This window comes from Ruditapes philippinarum, unplaced genomic scaffold (genome assembly GCF_026571515.1).
Source record: "Ruditapes philippinarum isolate M1 unplaced genomic scaffold, ASM2657151v2 ctg126_1_1_1_1, whole genome shotgun sequence".
Lineage (NCBI taxonomy): Eukaryota > Metazoa > Mollusca > Bivalvia > Venerida > Veneridae > Ruditapes > Ruditapes philippinarum.
Window position 1 is genome coordinate 696117 of NW_026858637.1, and position 23133 is coordinate 719249.

Consider the following 23133-nt stretch of genomic DNA (forward strand, 5'->3'; position numbering starts at 1 on the left):
ATCTACATAATAAATAACGTGCCAATGAGCTAGTCTATAGTCAATCGTTCTAAAACTTAACCGTTGAAAGAGGTGACAGCTGAGGCAGTGTCACTTACTTTATTTGTTCGCCTTTGTTGAAGTTTGGCTCCGCCTTAAATTGTCATATTAAATTTGATATTATGCTCCATATGCTAGCATTTAGTCTTCGTTGACGGGGTAGAAGGGAACCAGGACAACTTTGATCAATAATACTTGTCAAATCATTAAAATACAAGTTACAAAGCCTAAACCACGCCCACTATCAGAGAGGCGGTTCTCACTCAACCGTGAAGAAAGTACAACAAACCGGTTACGCTACGGCCTATAAAGGGAGATCACTGCAGAATAGTTTGTCCTCAAAATCATTCGAACATTATGCAATTCGTACCAATATTTAAATGGGTAAATTCTCGGCACATATTGTCTTGAATTTACTTTAAGTATACCAATCATTTCAATTTTATTTGTTATAAAATTTATTTTGATTCGACCAGACGTTTCAGTCTTCGTCGCAACAGACAAACATTTAAGAATTTCAGACCTGGCATTATTTTGTGAATTTAGGATTAGGTTCTACTTTTCCACAATAATATGCAACTTTATTATTAAACAACGAGCACATACCAAGAACATGGAGAAAAATTGATTTGTGCTTTGGATATTCAACTGTAATAGAGAACGATTTTCAATGCTGATTGACTGTTCACATCATTTGGCGGCGTCTTTGATGTGCAGCATCAATATTTAACTTGTTTTTTTATTTTAATCCATGTCTGAAATAATGCTATACAGTCATTACAAGACATAACAAAAGGCACCGGGCCTGGGGCAACGCTCGACTTCTTTTTACTTTTTCTAAAAGCACACAAATAAATGGTTTAAACAAATCTTTAAAAAGAAAAAGAAAGAAAGATAAAAATTGAGGTTTTACTTTTTTTATTTTAATATGTCTGTCTAGTCACACTTAATGTTTTGTCCAACTTTGGTTCATTTCCATAAATTAATGACAAAGTAAGGAAAATATAAGCAAAATTCTGTCCTTGATGGTCAAGATCATTTTAAGGTCATATCTAACTAATTCAACATGTCTGTTTAGTCACAATTGAAGTTTTGTCCATGTATGAATCAAATCAGTACATAAATAACAAAATTATAACAAGGTCAATGTTTAAGTTCAACCTTTTAGAAGGTCTTATCCTAAAGAATGTTGTTATAATATGAAGTCAATCCATTCATTTATAACAACATTATAGCCAGACACAGCCAAAAAATGAAAATTTTAATAATTTGACCTTCAAGGTCAGCGTCATTTAAGAGTAAAAATGTCAAGGTCTGTCTGGTTAACGTGAAGGTTTATTCTTAAGATTGTTGTGTTCAATCAAATTCAATTCTTTATGGTTGAGCTAAAAAGTCTACTCTTCGATATTAGAAAGAAGACAAATCAATAAAAGATATTTATATTCATTCATATGTAATGTTCATCTTTCAAGGACAAAGTAATAAATAATCTTTCATCTTTGCTATTATGTATACAAATTCTAAATTTGGCAAGAGTCTTTAAGTTTACAATCAATAAAAATCATACACTGAATGAATGTCAATAGCTTAATTGTCTATGATGTCACCATATAAATGGGACAGTAACACGGCAGGGGGCAACTCATACATACGTCATGGGGGGAATTTCTTTTACGTCAGTTTAAATTGAATCTATAGATAGATTGAAAAACACTCCTGCAGGTATGATTATCATAACAATTTAATTTCCGTGAAAAGATGGCATTCTGTTTTTTAAATGAATAGATTTAATTGATATTTTTAGAATATGTTTAACTCAAAATAGGTCCATTAAAAATCTAGGAGAAGATGTATTGCCATAATTCAATAAATTATGAATAAAATTGGAAGTCACTGATTGTAAAAATATTTAATAGCATATTATATTAATGACAATTTTCCTAGTGCAATTCATTTCTCTCCCTCCCACACAATTTTTACTATTAAAGATCATCTTATCTATAAATTCAACCAATAAATATAGCTATAAAAGAAATACAGACTTGGCAAATTTATTCATTAAATAGGAGAATGAACACAAGTAAATCCTTCACTAATGGACCTTTCAGTATTTGTCACATTATGGACCATTGTCTACAAATCATTTATTTATCATGCTGACTAAACACTAAACTCTTCTCCTACAAATAAAGCAATTATTACATCTAGAACTCAAATGTTAAAATTGATTGTTGCTCAATTTTAACCTTAAACCTTCTGAACTTGTATTACATATTTGCCAAAAGTTTAGGGGAGTAAATTAATGATTAAATAAGAAAAACAAACTATATACCTTACCTTTTAAATCTACGTGTCTGTCAAATTGCCTATTAAGTTGTTCACTTAAAGTGTTCCCTAACTGTCCGATCTTGATGGGTGCCAGTCTACCTTTCACCATATCATGCAATTTGGTGTGAAATTTATAAAACTCTTCACGGCTTATTGATGCTCAAATAAAAAAGAAATTCTAGTTTAAAATACATGTATCTATACATAACTCTAATATTAGTAATAACGAAAGTCTATTTGAAGATAAAAGTTTGCAATAATTATTAACAGAAGTTTTTACTATTATATTCTCATTGTCAATTTTTCAAGTCATTTTTTCAAGCTTACTAGCTTTTTATAATAAATTACATTACAGAAATTAGCCATTGCTCAAGTATAGATGACAAACAATAGGTTTCCTTTAATAACAACAAAAGCTGTCACTATTAAATCACAAGCAAAAGACAATACAGTGTAAGTACAACAACACTAGGAGACAATGATACAGTTATGAGACCTTTGTATATGAAGATTTAAAACAAAACCACAAAAAAACAACAAGATTGTACTGTGGTACAGACCAAAATATTCTGTCAAGATTTTTTTTCAAGCATAATCATGGGGTATCCTCCTACTGTGTATCTATTAATGTTTGATAGGACAAATATTAAAAGTGTCCAACCCTAGAAACCCTTTGACCCTATGTAAAATAGCTCCAAGAGTTTGTCTATCAATAAATAAATAAATAAAAAATAAAATCAGGACCGGACACTTCGTTCGGATTAGTAAGGATTAGAAGGGTTCGGATTAGCAGAGCTCCACTGTACTGTAAAAACAGACTGCTTAAACTGTATGTCTTCCTTATGAAGCGTAAAAGTCAATATCTCATAGATTCAATTTCATAAATTTTAAGTTTTTCCTAGTGCAAGCAATTATTTAAATTCTGTCATAAAAATTCATACCCAGCTTTTGAACTGGGACTTGAACTGCTTCTTGAAAGTCAAGGTCAGGGTTGTTGAAGAAATAATGGAAATCTTGAGGATCTGTTAGAAAGGTTAGCCTTTCACCAGCACAATATAATGTAAATATAGGTCCAAACTGAAATGGGAAAAAAATGATTATATACAATTGTATGCTTAAGGTCTCTGGTCATAATTCAGTCATGATTCAATGTGTGTATTAATAACATATGTTTAGATGTTCAATCTATCACAATTCCACACAATATCCACATATTTCTCAAAAAAGGAACTTGTATACATTATTGGTTTGAAAGTTTAATGAACATTATAATATTGTATAATGCTTGATGAATTAGTTTCAGGGTCCAGCTGACCCCCAATTCCTACTTCATGCTCTTGACCCTTTATCATCAATGACATGAAAATAAAAAGAAACAAAATAAGACACGCATTCTCAATATCATTTACAGAATAGATAAAAACGCTTTCCACGCAGCAGATTCGTCTTATTATGTGCTATATATTATATCTAAAGCATCTGTTCCATCAAACATGTTCCGTTTTGATTAAATCAAAACAAAAAAGTGGTCAACTGTCATGATTTGAAAAAATATTTATCGCACAATAGTAAAAAATGAAACGTACGTGACTGTCTCTATAAGAAAAATGAACTTTAAATATTTTCATGTTTCAATTGGTCTTTTATAAAAACAATTGTTTGGTGTTTTTTGTATCTAACAATGCCTTAGGGTGAATTTAACAGTGGAACATACTGAAAAATATGATAAAAATGTAAACAAAATTGTTGTTTCTTCCTTTCCACTGATACATGCCTTTAGGAGTGTGCGTTTTTAAACACTGAAGAAAATGTTTTAAAAAAAAATAAGATCTTTCAAAGTTTGAAGTTTTCTGGCTGATAATTGGCCATATTGGCCAAAATAATGTATTTTAAAAGTGGTATATAAAGATGCCGTTATTGATGGATGATTTTCTGAGAAAATTAAAACGTAATTTGTGCCGCGAAACACGTTACTGATGCTACAGGAACTGATGAAAATGTAAAGAGGTAGACTTGTGTCAAGCAGTTAAAGCTTCCCTCAATTAAAAGTTATGTGTTGAGAAAGTGTTATAATTGCTCAAGACTGTGTCCAGATCTGCATTGAAAAGTGGTCAGAAATGTACGTTACCGAAACGAACGTTACCGCAATTTAAAAAATATTCACTACATTTAAAATATGATGCCTCAGGTAAGAAAATTTATATGGAGAGAAGAGTTTTGTAACATCAAAGCCTAAATAAATATTGCATTGTGTCACTGTGGATATATTTTAAGGTAAATTCATGTTTGATATACGATATTACAATTTATATTAGAAAACATTTTATGTATATAAAAATATATCTACTGAAAGCATATATCTACTGAAAGCATTCTGCTGGATTTTGAGATGTGATAGCATGTTCTTTTCGCAATGTAAACAAAAAGTAGTAGTGGAAAGTATATTTCTGCTTAAAAGTACCATGAAATGTACGTTACTGTTGGTAACGTACATTTCAAAACTAGTATTAGTTATTTCAATGAAGGGTATATCCTGAATTCTTTAAAGTTACTTAATGAATATGTTTTTCATGTAATAACAAGTAAGAATAGTATGATTAAAAACGAAAACAAATTAAATATAACTGTATTTGTATCAGTTGCATATGAATTTTATTCAGATATTCTACAAAAGTTGGGACTAGTACAATATGTGGTTGTTTAAGTTGAACAGTTGTGATTATATAGAACATTTTTAATCTTTTCTCTAGCATCTGCACACTCAAATGTGCATTGTGTATGAACTATAAAGGTCTAAAAAACAATGATTTCTTACTTACATTAACGTCAACAACAAGTAACGTACATTTCAATTGTAGTAACGTACATTTCAGAGACCGAAATTAAGGGCTGAGATTCAAAAAGGCTACAGGTAGAGAACAAGAGCTGAAAGATACCGAAAGTTATCTTTTGAAAGAGCATTATTTTAGAATTTCTTATCACAGAATCCGAAATATTTGACTAACAAAGCGAAGAATGAAAGAAACAATGTTTTATAAAACAATAGCAAACAATGTTTCATATAAGCAATGTTTCGTATAAAGTAAATAATGTTTTCCAGAATTTACCTTATTGTGAAAAGAACACTGGAATATATTGTAAAGCAACAAAATAATCAAGTTAATGTGTCACACTTCTAAAGCATTTATTTTTACATGCATTTCACAAATGTGATTTTGGTAATCATAATGTCTTAAAACATGCGAATTTCTAATGAAGGAAATTAACAGGACTTTCGATGAATCATCTTCAAATGTATGTTTCTTGCACAGTTGCACATAAAATTGAAGTTTGCCATAATAAAACATGTTTTCTTTTTTTTTTTTTTTTTACATAAAAATGCAACAAATTTTATCAATTACACCATAATGGGGCTCAAAACATTTCTGGACATTGCTGTTAAATTATCCTCGTAACAATCAATAACGTAGCATACAGGCTGGGATGATCACATGTGTTTTTAAATTATTTTATAAGGTAAAAATGTTTGTTGTTTTAAAAATTAAAAATAGAAAACATTTTGTTTAGAATGTTAAATATTAATTGGTGTCTTTTTATGTACAACACCCATGCAAGAAAACTGAAATGTACGTTACCAATGAGAGTTTACAACAGTATTTAATAAAGTTTTTAAGAAAGTCTTCAAAAAAGCTCAAGATTGATATTTTAAAGCATTTTATCACGCACGTATGTTGTCATAAAGGGTTAAATATGCACATATAATGTTGTTTACATGTACTTTTTACCTTATATGAACAGAATCATCAATTAAAATACATCTTATTTCTGTATGCATATACAATATCTTATTTTGACCAAGCGTTGATGATTTTTGTAGTTAATTGTTCAAATGTTTAGAAAAGGAATAAATACCAAACAGAAATATTTAAGTTTTCCCATTCCTGTCAGAGTTTCTTAATGAATTCACTGTTGATATTTTTTTGTATTAAACTGAAATGTACGTTACAAAATTATTACATTACTTTTATTAAATAAGTTTTAAGGCATTTGGGGTGAGAAAAACAACCGCTACATGCATAAATTAGTTTACAACGAGGAGTTTATATGTACCATAAAAAACCAATAACACTGTAATATCGAACTGCTTTTCATTGATAAATCTGTAAAGAACTTCGGAGTATGCATTGAAATAGTAAAATATGTATCATTCATCTGTAAAATTTGTTATTGTTTTAACATTTCAAAAACCTGAATATATTTGGTATAATTTAAGAAAAAACGTGTTTATTTCCATCCTACATCTTTTGAAAATGGAATTGTGAAACAAAATTACTGACTAGTTTAACAGTTACATGATAATGAGCTGCTAATTTAAGGGACACTCAAAGTAACGTACATTTCTGTGCCTGTTTTTATGAGAATGACCTGCTCAATTTGATATGGAACTGAGAGAACATGGTTCGTATCTTGTTTGCAAGAAGTCAAATTTATGTCCGGGAGATATTCTTTTTCCATATTCAAACATTATTTTTATGATATCTGAACATTATTTTTTTCACTTTCCGTGATTCAATATTTGTAAATGGTATTGAGAATGCGTGAAGAAAGGAAAATATTTTTTATGTACATAACAATAATAAAATCAGAACTGCAAAATCAATTGTCCTTATTGCCCGAGTTGACCCACTGCCTGAACTGACAAGTGGAAACTTTCAAGAATTTACTGAATAGATATCTTTTGCACAAGTTATTAAGGCAGAAATAATTAATAATCACATGGAATTCATTTATACTATCCTATGATATACTTCTGTTTTTGCACAGTTTGGTTGAATCAGGTACGTATATTAACGTTAATATACGTACCTGGTTGAATTAAACGACTGCAACGAAAATGAAAATAAAATAATAATTTTTTTATTTACCTTTCGCGACTTCCTTCTAATAAATCTGAGAGGTTGTTTTCCCATATGAATCGCGCAGCCAAACCATGGAATCCAACGGCCACATAAAGGAGGAGAACTGGCACCATGTTTACACTTGAAATACAGCAAAATAAGAGCACTTAATACCAAAATCAAGTCGATCCTAGCGTTTGATTGATAGTAAACAGAGTCCCCAAAAGTGAAAGAAGCTTCCCGCCAAATGTCAAACCACATTCTCGAAATATCTCGTTTCGCTTGAGAAGTGTAACACCTGTCAAAATTCACCGGATTTACGGAGGTTGCTAGGGAAATTGTTGCAGAAATGTCTCAAAAAACTTTGCCGTTATTGTTCATAAACCTTGGAGGAGAGATGGTTTATATATTAGACCAAAGACTGCGCGCACAAAATATTCCAGACGAGAAAGCTAAAAAAGGTATCTATATTGTCACTGCAAGCGAATTAAATTAGTGGGTGGGGAACGTTTACATGGAGTTATACACAATCAAAAGCACTAAGTAATCAAAAATGTTCCAGTATAGAAGCGTTAGTAAGGCTTAAATTTATCATCAAAACTGGGACCTTCCGTGAGCAGAATCTTTATTTATAGCTCCCAAAATGAGGTCAATCTGTTTACCTACCCATGCATTGATACACAATATTGGTCATGTGATATTCACATGACAGAATTTCAAAACTTCAGTAATTTGGTATGTTACTATAGCATCAGCTTATCTGGAATGCACTCTAGTGTAAAATTCAATGTGGGGGAGTTTAATAATGTACCGGTATATTGCAACAAGTTAAACATAAACATATTGATGATAGATTACCATACTGTAAAGGTATTCAGGGTAGTCAGACTATTCTCTCCTTTACCAGTTCCTCTCCTGATGTTTCTTCCCTGACGGTTCTCTCCCAATTTTTGGGAAGAACCGTCTGCATATTTGCAATAAAGCAAGACAGTTCCTTCCCATTTTTATTAATACATTATTATTGAACTATTTAAAGTAAAATAAATGCGTTAGTTTTTCATTAGATATAAATTAGAAAAAAAATATTGAAGTAGATCTATTTAGATGTTTGATAAATGGGTAAGTTTATTATTGATATAAATAAGAGAGAAAAAATATTTGATTGAAGTATTAAGATATTTAATACATACATGTGTAAGTTTATGATCAATTGATATAGATACCAAAAAAATATATTTTTATTTGAGCAAAAAGTATATTATCCTGTTGTTTTTTTTTCAAGAAAGGATAAGTAAGAAGAAAATTACACGTCAACACCAGGGATGTTTATGTTATTTTATTATCTACCGGTTTCGACCTACCGTGAGGTCTTCATCAAGATAAATTTTGACAGAAATTTGGGCCTGAAGTATTAAAAATGTATAGGATGGTAAGTCACATGACTGACCAAAATAGTAACAAAAAATCTAAAAATAGAATAACATTTGGCTCAGTGCCAGAATGTTGTTAAGTCCATGTGTAATAGTTAAATAAGTTAAAATATCATAGTTTTACAGAGTCTAGTGCTTTCTGATTATTGAAAAGTTCCATAAATAAAAATACACAAATAAATTGTTCTTTTGTGTCACCATCACCATAACACGCCCGGCAAACTGTCGCTCCACTTCAAAATTGTGGTGTACGGTAAAACGAGCGAACGGCATTTCCGAGATAGAGCGGAAGGCCGATTTAAACGCCTAATTGTAAGTATTGTTTCAGGGCTCAAGCTAGATTCAAAATTTAGGGAGAAGTCACTTCTCCCTACAGCTGATTTAGGGAGAAGTGGGGAGACTTTAGGGAGAAGTGAGGAGATTCATTTATCGATGTTTGTTGTATGTTATCGCAATTATGTTGACTCACTGTTCATATCTTATTAAATGAATTGGATTTGTGTTACAACAGAATATTCAATTTTAATTTAAAACAGAGACATAGATAGCTATTATTATAACTATTGTTATCTATGTCTCTGTTTAAAAGTAGTTTGAAACAAGTAATAAGAATGAGTATCATGTAATGCAACCATTGCATTAAATGAAGATAAAAAAAGCCATAGTTGATTCCTATCATGGATCATAACATGGGTGGATTAACAGTTATTCCCTTCTGATTTACTATTAAAAAGCTTGCGCCGGACATTATATTCATATTCACTTATGTTGTAAAGAAAATAAAAGTGGATAACGAAAGAAACGATCTTTAATTTCACTTCATTTGTAATCAATACAGTGTAACACGCCGTTAATCTTATCAAATTTAACTAGTCGACAAAAAAGGTTATCATAACTTTAATTTAAAATTACCGTTACAGTTATATGTCGAGCGGTTCCGCTTAATTCTGACAATCATTCGATAGTGAAAATTTAATTGACGTTTGATCCGTCCATCATAAATAATTGTTACAGGTAGTTGTATGTTAGCGATTTAATGATTGGTTAAATAATTTAGCATTGTTGTTTAGTTTATTATTTTCGTCTCAAAGTGAGGCAGAACTCAGTCGGTGTACGGACTAAAATTATCAATAATATAATATAGACCTAGTTATAGTAGAAATTTCTATTTACACTTTCAGACGAAAATAATAAACTAAACAACAATGCTAAATAAGGGAGGAAGTATCTTGAAACATAACTGAAACACGTGTTATATCCTTATAACGACTGACACATTGTCAACCATTTTCATAAAGCGATTCCCCACCTTACAAATTCATGAAAACGTGGCTTATTTGTGTTTTTGCTCAGAACAGGTACGTTAGAGCTATTAATTACAGAAAGTCATTGTGAACTGAACTTGGTAGTAGTGATCCATTTAATTTAATGTGTTCCATGCATTGCATAATTTTGTTTCTGTTCTGCACCTTGAATATCTAACTTTCGAAAAACATAACATTTTGGCATGAACAATCGAGTTACACGTACCTGCTCGGAAACATTTGTTCGCGGTAGAAATAAAAATATTCGATTTTGTTGCATTTGCACGGACACACGTTTTTAAATGTACATAACCGTGTCAAAAATCATGATTGACCTCGAATAAGTGGCATCCTGTATTATGCCATGCATACATGTGTATGATTCAATGGTCGGGCCTCATCCAAAATTCGAACATAAATAAAGGAATCTACACGGAAGCCATAGGTGACACCTTCGCGATTACATTTATTACGCTATAGTCGTTGAAAGGATATCACACTTTATTAGTTGTCTTCAAAAGGTATATATATCGGTCTGAACACTTGATTACGTCTATTTTAACTTCTATAGCTTTTATATGTAAAAAAATCATAGACTACGCTCCTCCTAATACGTCAAATTAATATCGCCTTGCGCTCAACATCGAACCTTTTGCTCCATCTCTTGCCCTTTCGCTCCACTTCTTTCGAAAAATATCGATTTACAAATTTAAGAAATCCTTCAGGAGTAATTTATTTTGCAGGAAGGACAAGTTCTTATTACGGGTTGATAATTTACTAATACACTTTTTCAAGAAATCCGAAAGGTATGGCATTTCTATGGTTGGGAAGTTCAATATTCTACAAATCATTGTTCGCTTCGTCAGGGAGAAAAGTTCTCCCGGGCTTAATATAATTTTCTTTTTGTAACAGCTTAGATAATTGGAAGCCTAAATCAATCGTACACGGAACCACATTTTCCGTTTTTCAAAAATATACAACTTAAATGAATAACAAGACAAAAAAATAACAATACTTACAATTAGGCGTTTAAATCGGCCTTCCGCTCTATCTCGGAAATGCCGTTCGCTCCTTTTACCGTACACCACAATTTTGAAGTGGAGCGACAGTTTGCCTGGCGTGCATAAGTATTACTATTTCTATGTTATGCACTTTTTTAATGTAAATATATGTTGGCATCAGTAGTTTTAATGTACAGTCTAGTATTAAGGTTACCATGTACATCCTTGATCCTTAAAATATTATATTGTGTTCGGGTCTTTTGAACATGAAGTTTCATGGTTTTTTTTTATTAGATCTAATGTATTTATTATTATGTATACTTTTTAATGTGTTAAAGTCATTGAAACTGATTAATGAATAATTTACTTGATTAGGATAATCATTAGATATTAATTATTGTGTTTTTGTTTTGTTTTTGTTTTAATAAATAAAAATAAAATTAATAAGAAAATAAATGATTACTAAAAAAAAATTGTAATTGCTAAATTTTATACTTTAGTATAATGAAGAGTTTTTCTGATTTGTCAAATTCTCAATCCAAAATGAATGTAACATTTACATTCATATGGAGTATTTTCATTGGTCATGTGAAAGCCTTAGACCAATGAAAATACTCCGTACAAAAATACAAGGAGAGCACTCTGCAGAACCTGATACTGGACATCGGAAAAACGGTTCGTTATAGTTTCATATGATGTTTTGCTTGAACAGTTATTACAAATAATAATATAATTTTATACTATTTATATGCGCAATACAAAAAAATATTCATTCATTTCGAATAAACTGCTGTTTTAAGTCGGGTAATTTTGACAAAAACCCAGTGGTCAGGTCTCTGTCGTTTTAGAGTGGGTGAGGAGGTGGGGGGCGCGGTAGTGACCAATCAATGTGCCGAACACTTATGGATAGAACTATCTCCTTGATGATCAAGTCTATCCCAAATTTTGTAATCAATTCACACACAAGTTTGCATATCACCATACTGCCAGTTTTCAATCACAAGTATTTTCTTTTTTCAATCATCCCTAGAAATGCTTTTACTTTTGACCATATTTGTGATGTAACTGGACTGCAAGCACATCTTCTTCAGTGATCATTAAATAACAACATGTCAATTATGGAGATAAAAGAGAAAAAAATAATTATTTCAGTTCAAATTAAGTATAAAATGTATGTTTTTCACTAATCACTTTCACAATTCACAAACTTTTGTATCCTGACACTAATCAAGCGACTTGAAATGCTACCATGAAGTTGTTTTTTTTGCCGGTCCAGTAAAGTCTTGTTCAGTCCAGTAAAAAGTTTCACTGTACAGGAGCTACTGTCCGGTAAACCTTAGAGATCTTTCGCATAGACTGTTAAACCAATAATGCAATTTCAATGAAACTTAACAGGATTTATCTGCAGCTAAAGTACTTGCACATATTAAATGGGTTTTCTGGTTGAATGATTTTTGGTCAAGTTATGGCCCTTGAATAAAAATGGTGTTTTTTCGTGTGTTGCCAACTACACAAAATCTTGTCAAGACTACTTCTCAGAAACTGCTAGTGCAATTTCATCCAGACTTTACAGGAATGATCAGTACTAAGTCTAGTTTTGCATATCATCAACTTTTTTTTTTGTTCAATAATTTTTGTCAGAGTTATGGCCCTTAAATTATTTTTATTTTTCCTAACTACACCTCTTATACCACTCATGCAATAACAATGAAACTTTACAGGATTGATTGATAGCTCAAGTTTTTTGTGCGTATTACACAGGTTTTCCACTGGAATGATTTTTGGCAGAGTTATGGCCCTTGAATAAAAAAGGTGTTAATAAAGTTTGTCCAGACTACTGCTCTTATACCACTTATAAAATTGAATGCAATTTCATCAAAACTATACAGGAATGATCAGTACCGTGTTAAGTTGTGCATCTGGTATTCAGTGATTTTTATCAGAGTTATGACGCTTTAATGATTTTAATTTTTAAGATTTTTCCAAACTACTCCTCTTGTACCACTACAGCAACTACTCCGCTTATACCACTTATGCAATTTCAATGAAACTTTACAGGATTGATCAGTACGCAAGTACTCGTGCTTATATATAGGTTTTCCGGTTGAAGGATTTTTGGCTGAGTTATGGCCCTTGAGTAAAAAATGCATTTTGCCCTGTTAATGATTTTTATGTCTCCTGCTACACAGTAGCTGCAATATACAATTGGCTATCATGAGGCGACACATGTGATCACTGATTGCCCTTGTTTTGTAGTTGTAAAAGTACTTGGTAGTGCTAGTTTGGTTCTCGTAATAATAATATCAATGATACTAAGCTTCATTAATATAACTTTTGCTGCTTGCATGCATTCAATTTCTTTAAAAAGAAAACATTCTTCAGTATTAAACACCATTAAAGTAGGGTTATGTGATACATGTAGTTACATGCTAATAAGAAAATAAACAAGCTGTTCCAGAGATCTGCCAAGAATTTGAAAGTACTGGGCCCTGGGCCATTTTTACCAAAGTATGGGCCTTGGGAAAATAAGTAAACATTGACTTAAATAACTGTTAAAAAGTTTGTAGATAATTGAATTTCCCTGGTAATAAAACTTAAATCATATTTTATGACAAGTGGTTCATTTATGATTCAGTACTTGACCAATAATTAAAAATTATGCCTACATGGTAACTTTCTAACTAATATTAATTGCAGGCAAAATATTTTTTAAATGGCTGCTCAAAAATTTGATATGCAAATTTATTCACATAATTGCTGGTTCTTACTTCTAATGTCTATTATACTGTGCATTATCCATTTAATTGTTCCTACTTTGCACCAAATGTCCCTTACCACAGTATATTGACGAATTTTATTGCCCCTTGTATGCCTCTGTGTAGACAGCATACATCAAAGACCATGAAAGACACTTGCCGACAGACCTTTTGATCATGAAAAAAGTCATGCACAATATTTCCCTGATTGGTTAATCACCCTGTCAAATATTCTGATGACGAAATAGACATCTTTTTTTACACTTCATCAGCCAAAGCTTGCGTGAACTTGAGTGACCTTTGGGGTGATCAAGTTGTACACGAGTCAGATTATACTGTAACTTACAGCATTTCTTAAAATAGCAACACTTTTTTTTGGTTACCGATAATCATTTTAAATATTAAGTAGTTGTATAATTAGTTTTCTTTATTGGATTAAATTTACGTAGTAGAAATGAGTATCTGTGTGGGAAAGGGATTATGAGAAGAAATGCGGTAAGTAGATAACATGGACAAAGGCTATGTATATGTTAGTGTTCATTCGTGCTGTTCTACAGAAATTAGAAACTTGGACAGGAGCGATAGCGACAGGAGAATGTTTCAAATTTCTGTAGAACAGCTAAGGATGAACACTAACATATTTAGTGTCAAGCTTTATTTGGCCCTTGATTACGTCACTACGCGGTACTATGAAGCACTATGAAAAATAGAAGGCGGCTATGAACGGATTTCAATATAGTATCGACTTTGTTCTTCTATGAAAATTAACACACATAATTTTTAAGAAATACAGCGTTTTCATTGGATGACAAATAAAGCTGGACACTAAAGGGGAATGGATAAACTCAAGAATATGCGTAATGACAGGGGGATGGGTAACATGTTGCTGTTGGTACCAGTTTTGACTGGATGACTTCATAACCCAGCAGACAGTTTTGTTTCCTTATAAGTCTGGCACAGATTTTAGATGCGCCCATGGCCCTTTGCTGCCGATTTTCCTGCGCCATTCTATTTTTTTAGCGCCAATGGCACAAAATCGCGTCCTCGGCAGATCTCTGCTGTTCAAAATGTTGAATTTTGAGTCATTGACCTTTATATAATTATTATTATTATGACCGATCCCCTTCAAAGAAGTGGGGGTATATTGCTTTGCATTTGTCTGTCGGTCCCTAGACCAAATGGTTTCCGAGTGATTACAAAAAGAACGCTTAGGCCTAGGAACTTCAAACTTGGTATGATGATTGTTCATGACCAGCAGATGACCCGTATTGATTTGGGGTCAAAGGTCAAGGTCACATTGGCCTTGTAGGTAAAAACAGTTTCCGAGTGATTATTAAAGAATGCTTAGGCCCAGGAACTTTAAACTTGGTATTATGATTGTTCATGACCCGCAGATAACTCCTATCGATTTTGGGGTCAAGGGGTCAAAGGTCAAGGTCACATTGACCTGAAGGTAAAAAACGGTTCTCGATCAATAACTAAAAAACGCTTAGGCCTAGAAAATTCAAACTGGGTTTGGTGATTGTTCAGGACCAGCAGATGACCTCTATTGATTTTGGGGTCAAGGGGGTCAAAGGACACATTTACCTTGTAGGTTAAATGGTTTCCGATCAATAACTAAAAAAGGCTTAGGCCTAGAAACTTCAAACTGGGTTTGGTGATTGTTCATGACCAGCAGATGACCCCTATTGATTTTGGGGTCAAGGGGGTCAAAGGACACATTTACCTTGTAGGTAAAAATGGTTTCCGATCAATAACTAAAGAAGGCTTGGGTCTAGGAACTTCAGACTTGGTTTGATGATTGTTCATGACCATCAGATGACTCCTATTGATTTTTGGGGTCAAGGGGTCAAAGGTCAAGGTCACATTTACCTTGTAGGTAAAAACAGTTTACGATCAATAACTAAAAGGCTTAGGCCTAGAAACCTTAAACTTGGTTTGATGATTGTTCATGACCAGCAGATGACCCCTATTGATTTTGGGATCAAAGATCAGGGTCACATTTACCTTGTAGGTAAAAACAGTTTCTGATCAATATCTAAAGAACCCTTAGGCCTAGAAACTTCAAACTTGGTTTGATGATTGTTCATGACCAGCAGATGACCCCTATTGATTTTTGGGTCAAAGGTCAAGGTCACATTGACCTTGTAGGAAAAAAACGATTTCCAATCAATAATTAAAGAACGCTTAGGCCTAAGACTTTCAAAGTTGGTTTGATGATTGTTCATGACCAGCAAATATCCCCTATTGATTTTGGAGTCAAGGGGTCAAAGGTCAAGGTCACATTGACCTTGTAGGAAAAAAACGATTTCCAATCAATAATTAAAGAACACTCAGGCCTAGGAACTTCAAACTTGGTATGATGATTGTTCATGACCAGCTGATGACCCCTTTTGATTTTGGAGTTAAGGGGTCAAAGGTCAAGGTCACACTGACCTTGTAGGTAAAACAGTTTCGATCAATAACTTGACAACCCATGGGCTGTTGGCCCTAAAATTTTGAAGGTGCATTAGTATTGACCAGTAGATGACCCCTAATGATTTTGGGGTCAGGGGAACAAAGCTCAAGGTTGCATTGACCTTGTATTTCAAAACTGTTTTCTATTAATAACTGGGCAACCCATGGACCCTTGACTTTCAAGCTTTACAGATGCATTGCTGTTGGTCAGATGATGACCTCAATAAATTTTTTGGTGTTAAGGGGTCAGAGGTCAAGATCACATTGACCTTATAAGTAACAACGCTTTCTGATCGATAACCCAACTCATGGGCCCTTTACCTTCAAACTTCACAGGTGCATTTGTCTTGGCCAATAGATAACCATTGATTTAAGGGTCAAAGGTCAAGGTCATATTGACCTTGTATGTAAAGACTGTTTCTGGCCAATAACTCAACAACTCAAGTTGCCTTGGTTGAGATTTTTTTATTATGCCCCCGGGCATATAGTTTTTCACTTTGAAAATAGGGCCTTGTCTGGTTAACCTATTTCAGCAAGTTGGATTTATCTTAAATTTCTCCTAATTGCTTAATTTCTTTAATGATATCTTTCATATTTAGTAGGTGGATACCTTTGATGATCCTCTAATTTTTGTGGAGTAAGCGGTCTCTAGGGTCAAGGTCACTGGTTTAAAAAATAAATATAAACAGTTTGCTCATACAGCCTTTATATTAGTTGATGTCTTAGTTTAATACAAACATGCCAAGGGAGGTCCTCCTTCTTTGGATGTAGTAAGGGGTCATTTGGGTCAAGGTCAATGTTACCAATATCAAGGTCACCAATGTTAAAAATAGATTTTTACATTTTTACAGGTGTATTGACCTTATTCTATAGACAGATGTTAATTATAATTGATAGAAACATAAACTTTGATGGAATTAGTGGTCAGTTGGGTCAAGGTCACCAGTGCTAAAAATAGATTTTTACACATTTGCTCATACAGCCTTTATTAAGTGACAGATATGTTTTATATTTGGTAGGAAGATAACTTGCATGGTATTCATCCTTTTGATTGGGGTAGGGATCAGTGGGTCAAGGTCACTTGTGCTAAAAATAGATTTTTACACTTTTGCTCATACAGCTTTTATTTATTGACAGATGTATTTCATATTTGGTAGGAAGATATCTTGCATGGTATTCTTTCTTTGGATGGAGTAAGATGTCAGTTGGGTCAAGGTCACCAGTGCTAAAAATAGATTTTTACACTTTTGCCCATACAGCCTTTATTTATTGACAGATGTATTTCATATTTGGTAGGAAGATAACTTACATGGTATTCTTCTTTTGGATAGAGTTAGGGGTCAGTTTGGTCAAGGTCACCAGTGCTCAAAATAGATTTTTATACTTTTGCCCATACAGCCTTTATTTGATGACAGATGTATTTCATATTTGGTAGGAAGATAACTTGCATGAAGGTGAATATTTTTCAACTTCACAAGTCAGAGCAATGACTTGGCAACTTATTATTTTCACAATTACAAAATGTCATGAATTTGTCAAGCTATATAACTTGTGTTTACAATTTTTTGGCAATTTTTCTGTCCATAACTGAGTGAATGGGTAAACATTTTTTGAATATTGCTACTGACAAGAATCTTAGCCGGGGGCATTTGTGTTTAACAAACACGTTCTTGTTAAACTAAAAATCCTTTTGGTATACACATTTCAAAGTCTTATGTAATATAACAACTTGGCTGTCATTAATGAAGCCTACATGATTCATAAAATTTATGCATATATTATTTGGTAAGATTTGAAATAACTTTGTCATAAAATTGCTGCATACAACCTTTTCGGTCACAATTACCTAGTGACTAGTCATACCCAGTAATTAACCCTTATTGATTTTTTGGTTACTAGTTCAGAAGTCAGCCATAATAACCTGACCACATGAATAATTGGCTGCCAATAGGGGGCATACATGTTTACAAATATCTTGTTATTATAAATACTATTGAGGATAGTTTATGGGCAGAAAATTTTTAATTTAGGCATTGTCATTGGACGAAAAAGTAGAGCAAATACTAAATCAGCTTTGAATGAAAAGTTCCTGTATTAATTAGCATTTATTTACATATATTTCAGTGCTTCATGATATTGTTTCAACTATGTTTCACAAAAGGTTTGTGGAAGAATTGTTTAAACCTCAACCATTATATTCCAAGAAGGCACTGCGGACAGTATTTGACAGACTAGCTCATGCTTCCATCATGCGTCTCAATGCAGCTAGCATGGATAAGGTAGGTCTATTGACTGCTTAAATGATGATTTATCTACGCCACCAACAGCTAGACTAAAGCGGGGGCCTATGAGGGGGAGTGGTTAAGGTCATTAACTTCAAATCTCCTGCCACTCACCGCTGTGGGTTAGAATGCTGTCAGGGTCTTTGAATTCCTTGCATGTGACGTAACTATCCAGCAAGCTTAAGGGGGTTTGTGGTTCTTAATTCAGGTGCCGTCTTGTGATTGAATAAATGTAAAAAGGTGCAACTGAGGTCAGCTGTTTATTAAGTATTTTGATATCAAAACCAATATTAAACATCAACACTTGTACAAATTAATTTCATAATTAAAGCAGGGAAATGATTCTCTTTTTACTCCAAGGGGGAGGAAGTGTTCCACAAAGGATGGAGATCTTATGATAACTTGTTCAGGAGTTCTTTTGATAACTGTCACGAAGTTCGTTGTAAAAAACATCTGTATATACTACAAAAAAACTCGTCAAATATGGTTATTTTCATCGTTCAAAAATGAGTTTTAGGTGCTAAATTAAACTTTAATGATTAAGCTTGTCTTGTGATAACTCTGAAGATGTCACAGAGTTCTTATGATAACTTTTGTTATTGCCAGTGTGTTTCTTGCACTAAATCACGGCACATTTTGGCATTTATTATCATTCAATAAGGTTGTAAATCATTATGAAATGCTGTACATCATCCTTTGCACAAAAATGTGGATAATAGGTTGGTTTTAAGTGTCTGCAAAGGATAAATAGGTGATAGGCTATCATTGAACCAGCAGCCACTGATATTCAGCCGTATAATGGCTTAAACCACAAAACAAAAATGTCTCAAAACTGCAGGTTGTTCTCAGCTTCACATGTTTTAAGCAACTACCTTTCTTAAGCAGACAATATATAGGCATGCTTCCCTTACCTAAGGGCTAAATAATTTGTATCATTTTATACAATAATAAATAAGTATATAACCAGGATAATTTTCACACATATGTCTTAAAAAAGTACGATACATGATAAGAACTCTACTGCGGTTGGCTCTTACACAAATTTGAACTGTCCCTCAAGGTTCGAGCGAACTAAGTTTGACTATATATTTTTGCAAAAGTAGCAGAGTTTCCTCCACTAAGATTACATAGGGGAAATACTTATCAAACATCGACAGAAAAATATACATGAAAATACCATATTTCAGTATTTCAAAGTGCATTTTATCACGTACATAAAATTTTATGCTCTACTGGTTTCATAGCAGTTTCCGGCTCCAAATCGCACTTTTTAACAAATAAAATAAAAATCTGTCCACCGAAGACTGCAAACTTTGACAGAACAAAGTTAGGTACCTGTCTAGCATTACCATGTTTTAATGTTGCTCTTTTATTTTACATTTTAATGGAATAAAGGCCTGAGATTTAACACCTTTGCTCACATTTATTCAAAATTTCATAGCAGTTTTTCGGACCTTTTTTATTTTGAATATAATTCAGTACCAATAAGCAATGTAAAGCTAGGTTTTTCAAACTTTTCCGTGTCGTCTGCAAATATATTGTTTAGTAAGTAGTGATTTACCTAGAATGGGATTTCAGTTATTATGCATGGGCATTCAAACTAGAATTCCCCAGGTGTTGCTTGTAAGTGTCGCAAGTTCTCTAATGTAACTTAAAACAACAGACAAAACTTTGAAACATATTAATCGCTGTACTATTACAACTGCTGTTTTAGATAGAAAACAAATGTTTCTCTGATTGATGCAGTAACATAGATGCTTAACTGAGAAAAAATAGACTGTATGCCTGGATGAAAATGATAAAGGGCCAGATTACTGCTAGGAGCCGGAAACTGCTAGGAAACCAGTACATAAATCCTTTTGCCAGTCTACGAAATCTGCGTCAAACAAAAATGAAAAAGAAACGGGGGGAAAGAAATAATATCTCTTGAACTAAAATTCACTCAAAACCAACATTATATATCCAATTTTTGCGCAAAGGATGAGCGTATTATATTTTATAATGATTTACGGTCTCATTGAATAATAAAAAACACTAAAACGTGCCGTGATTTAGCGCAAGAAACACACTGGCAATAACAAAAGTTATCATAAGAACTCTATGACATCTTCAGAGTTATCACAAGAACTCCGGGACATTTGAAAAATCAGGTATAAATCTGTTACCCGGTGCTTTATGTTTGCAATTTTGCATTATAATTAGGTAATTATGTATGGCAAGGATGAAGAACAGAAATGAACAGGTCAATACTTGTGAATCGGCAAATAATTTGGAAATTTTACTGAAAACTACCAGATTTATAGCAAGAGACAATTAAAAATGGCCTGTGAATTAGTTTTTGACACATAATACAAGATGTAAGACAAGCTTAATTATTAAAGTTTAATTTAGCACCTAAAACTCATTTTTGAAAGATGAAAATAACCATTTTTAACGAATGTTTTTGTAGAATATACAGATGTTTTCCGACAAACTCCTCGACAGTTATCACAAGAACTCCTGAACAAGTTATTATAAGTTCTCCTGAACAAGTTATCATAAGAACTCCATCCTTCATGTAACACTTCCTCCCCCGTGTACTCTGTCTTACAGAATGTGCTAAAAGTTCATTTTGAATTGTTCTTTATGTTTTAAACCACTTAAAAAACTTATGAAACTTAAACCACTTAAAAAAACTTATGAAACTTAGTTTGATTTTTAATCGATCTGGACAAAGAAAATTTGTCATCAAACATAGGAAAGTCATTATGTAGACTACAAAATCATTTTTCTATGAACAACTATGCTATATAATAATTTGTAACTCACTTAAGATAGGTAAATTTAGGAGTGGTAATTGACAGCTTTGATATGCATGTTGTACCCAAATACAGTGTATATGTATTGCATAAGAAATTGTATAACTTAAAGGTTTAAAAAGGTGCTTAATATTGTGAAATGAAAACCTTTTAACAACCTTATACCTTCCTTGATTCTTATAAGTAAACACTGAAGATACCCCCTATGTTTTAATACAAAATAAATTAAATTAAGATAGGACAAATAAAATTGTTTTCCCATTACAGGTTATAAACTATTGTAATACCGTAAAATCCTGATTTAACGCCCCGGGCGCTTAATAAAGATAAAAAAAAAAATTCTTTCTTCAACCGATGTAAAAAAATCAACAAACACATCATCACCCTGTCAACCCATGATACCTTTGATCAACACCGTGAGCTCTCTCTAATTTTTCTCCCAAATATTCCCCAAGATCCTACTTGCAGTTGACACCTTTGATCTTGCCAACAATCTGACCTTATCAATGCTACTTTCCTAATTTACAATGTGTCAACAGGCCTACTACCAGATCTGTGCAAAGCTATATCAATTGGGTGTGCTGTAAATATGTTTACTGTTTTGTGTTTTCAACATTTACTGTTTTCAAGCAGACTACACTGTTTTAGTGAACTTTAAACTGTTTAAGTTTTGATTACGGATATTTTTATGCCCCCGGGCATATAGTAATTGAACCGTCCGTCCGTCTGTCCGTACGAGGTTAACCTAGAACGGCAAGTTGGATTTTTAACCAGGTTTTCCGAAGGAAAAAACTGGTTATTAGATTGAGGTATGTCGGCGGATGGGCGGGCAGGTGGGCGTAAACAATTTATTCTGTGCGCAACTCCTCCTACATTTTTCAACGGATTTTGACCAAACTTTCACAGAAGCTTTGTCATCAAGTGACCTGGCGCATATTGTCGGGGTTTTGTAATTGGATAATATTTGACCTAATTATGGCCCTTTGTTTTTTTTCCTTATATAGAATATATAGTGAATAATTTCTTCTGTGCCCAACTGTTCCTACATTTCTCAATGGATTTTGACCAAACTTTCACAGAGGCTTTGTACTCAAGTGCCCTGGTGCATATTGTCGGGGTTTTGTGATTGGATAATATTTGACCTAATTATTGTTTTTTTTTCCCAATATAGGATATAAAGTGAACAATTTTCTGTGCGCAACTCCTCCTACATTTCTCAATGGAATTTGACCAAACTTTCACAGAGACTGTGTCATCAAGTGCCTTGGTGGATATTGTCAGGGTTTTGTGATTGTATAATATTTGACCTAATTATGGCCCTTTGTTTTTATGCCACCGCAGCATCTGCGATGCGGTGGCATATAGCGATTCACCTGTGTGTGTGTGTGTGTGTGTTTGTTTGTGTGTGTGTGTGTTATATAGATTATATAGTGAACTTAAAAAATCTTCTTGTGAAAAACCACTTGTCCAATTTCAACCAAACTTGGCAGGATTGATCCTTGGGTGAAGGGCTTCCAAAGTTGTTCAAAGAATTTCATTCCATGCAGAAATCTGGTTGCCAAGGCAACCAAAAGGAATTATAAGAATAAATTTAAAAAATCTTCTTATAAAGACCCAAAAGGCCTAGAGCTTAGATATTTTGCATAAGGCGTTGCCTGGTAGACCTCTACCAAGATTGTTCAAATTATAGCCCTGGGGTCAAAATCGGCCCCGCCCCGGGGGTCATTGGTTTTCACTATATGTACATATAGTAAAAACTTAAAATACCTTCTTGTAAAGACCCAAAAGGCCCAGAGCTTAGATATTTTGCATAAGGCATTGTCTTGTAGACCTTTACCAA

At 33.0% G+C, this 23133-nt stretch overlaps 2 protein-coding genes across 3 annotated transcripts in view; one reads left to right on the forward strand and one right to left on the reverse strand.

Annotated features, from left to right (window-relative positions):
- Nucleotides 1–7526, reverse strand: part of LOC132753803 (24-hydroxycholesterol 7-alpha-hydroxylase-like) — a 46709-nt gene extending 39183 nt beyond the window's left edge. Inside the window, exons 1-3 of the mRNA XM_060744333.1 lie at nucleotides 7293–7526; nucleotides 3309–3444; nucleotides 2377–2526 (exon numbers count right to left, since the gene is read on the reverse strand). Of these exons, the coding sequence (XP_060600316.1) occupies nucleotides 2377–2526; nucleotides 3309–3444; nucleotides 7293–7526 (520 nt within the window). The remainder of the gene's footprint in view (nucleotides 1–2376; nucleotides 2527–3308; nucleotides 3445–7292) is intronic.
- Nucleotides 7527–7591: 65 nt separating this feature from the next.
- Nucleotides 7592–23133, forward strand: part of LOC132753804 (protein OSCP1-like) — an 87036-nt gene continuing 71494 nt past the window's right edge. For both annotated transcript variants that reach the window (XM_060744334.1, XM_060744335.1), the window contains exons 1-2: nucleotides 7592–7726; nucleotides 18338–18492. In XM_060744334.1, the coding sequence (XP_060600317.1) occupies nucleotides 7615–7726; nucleotides 18338–18492 (267 nt within the window). In that variant the 5' untranslated portion in view covers nucleotides 7592–7614. The remainder of the gene's footprint in view (nucleotides 7727–18337; nucleotides 18493–23133) is intronic.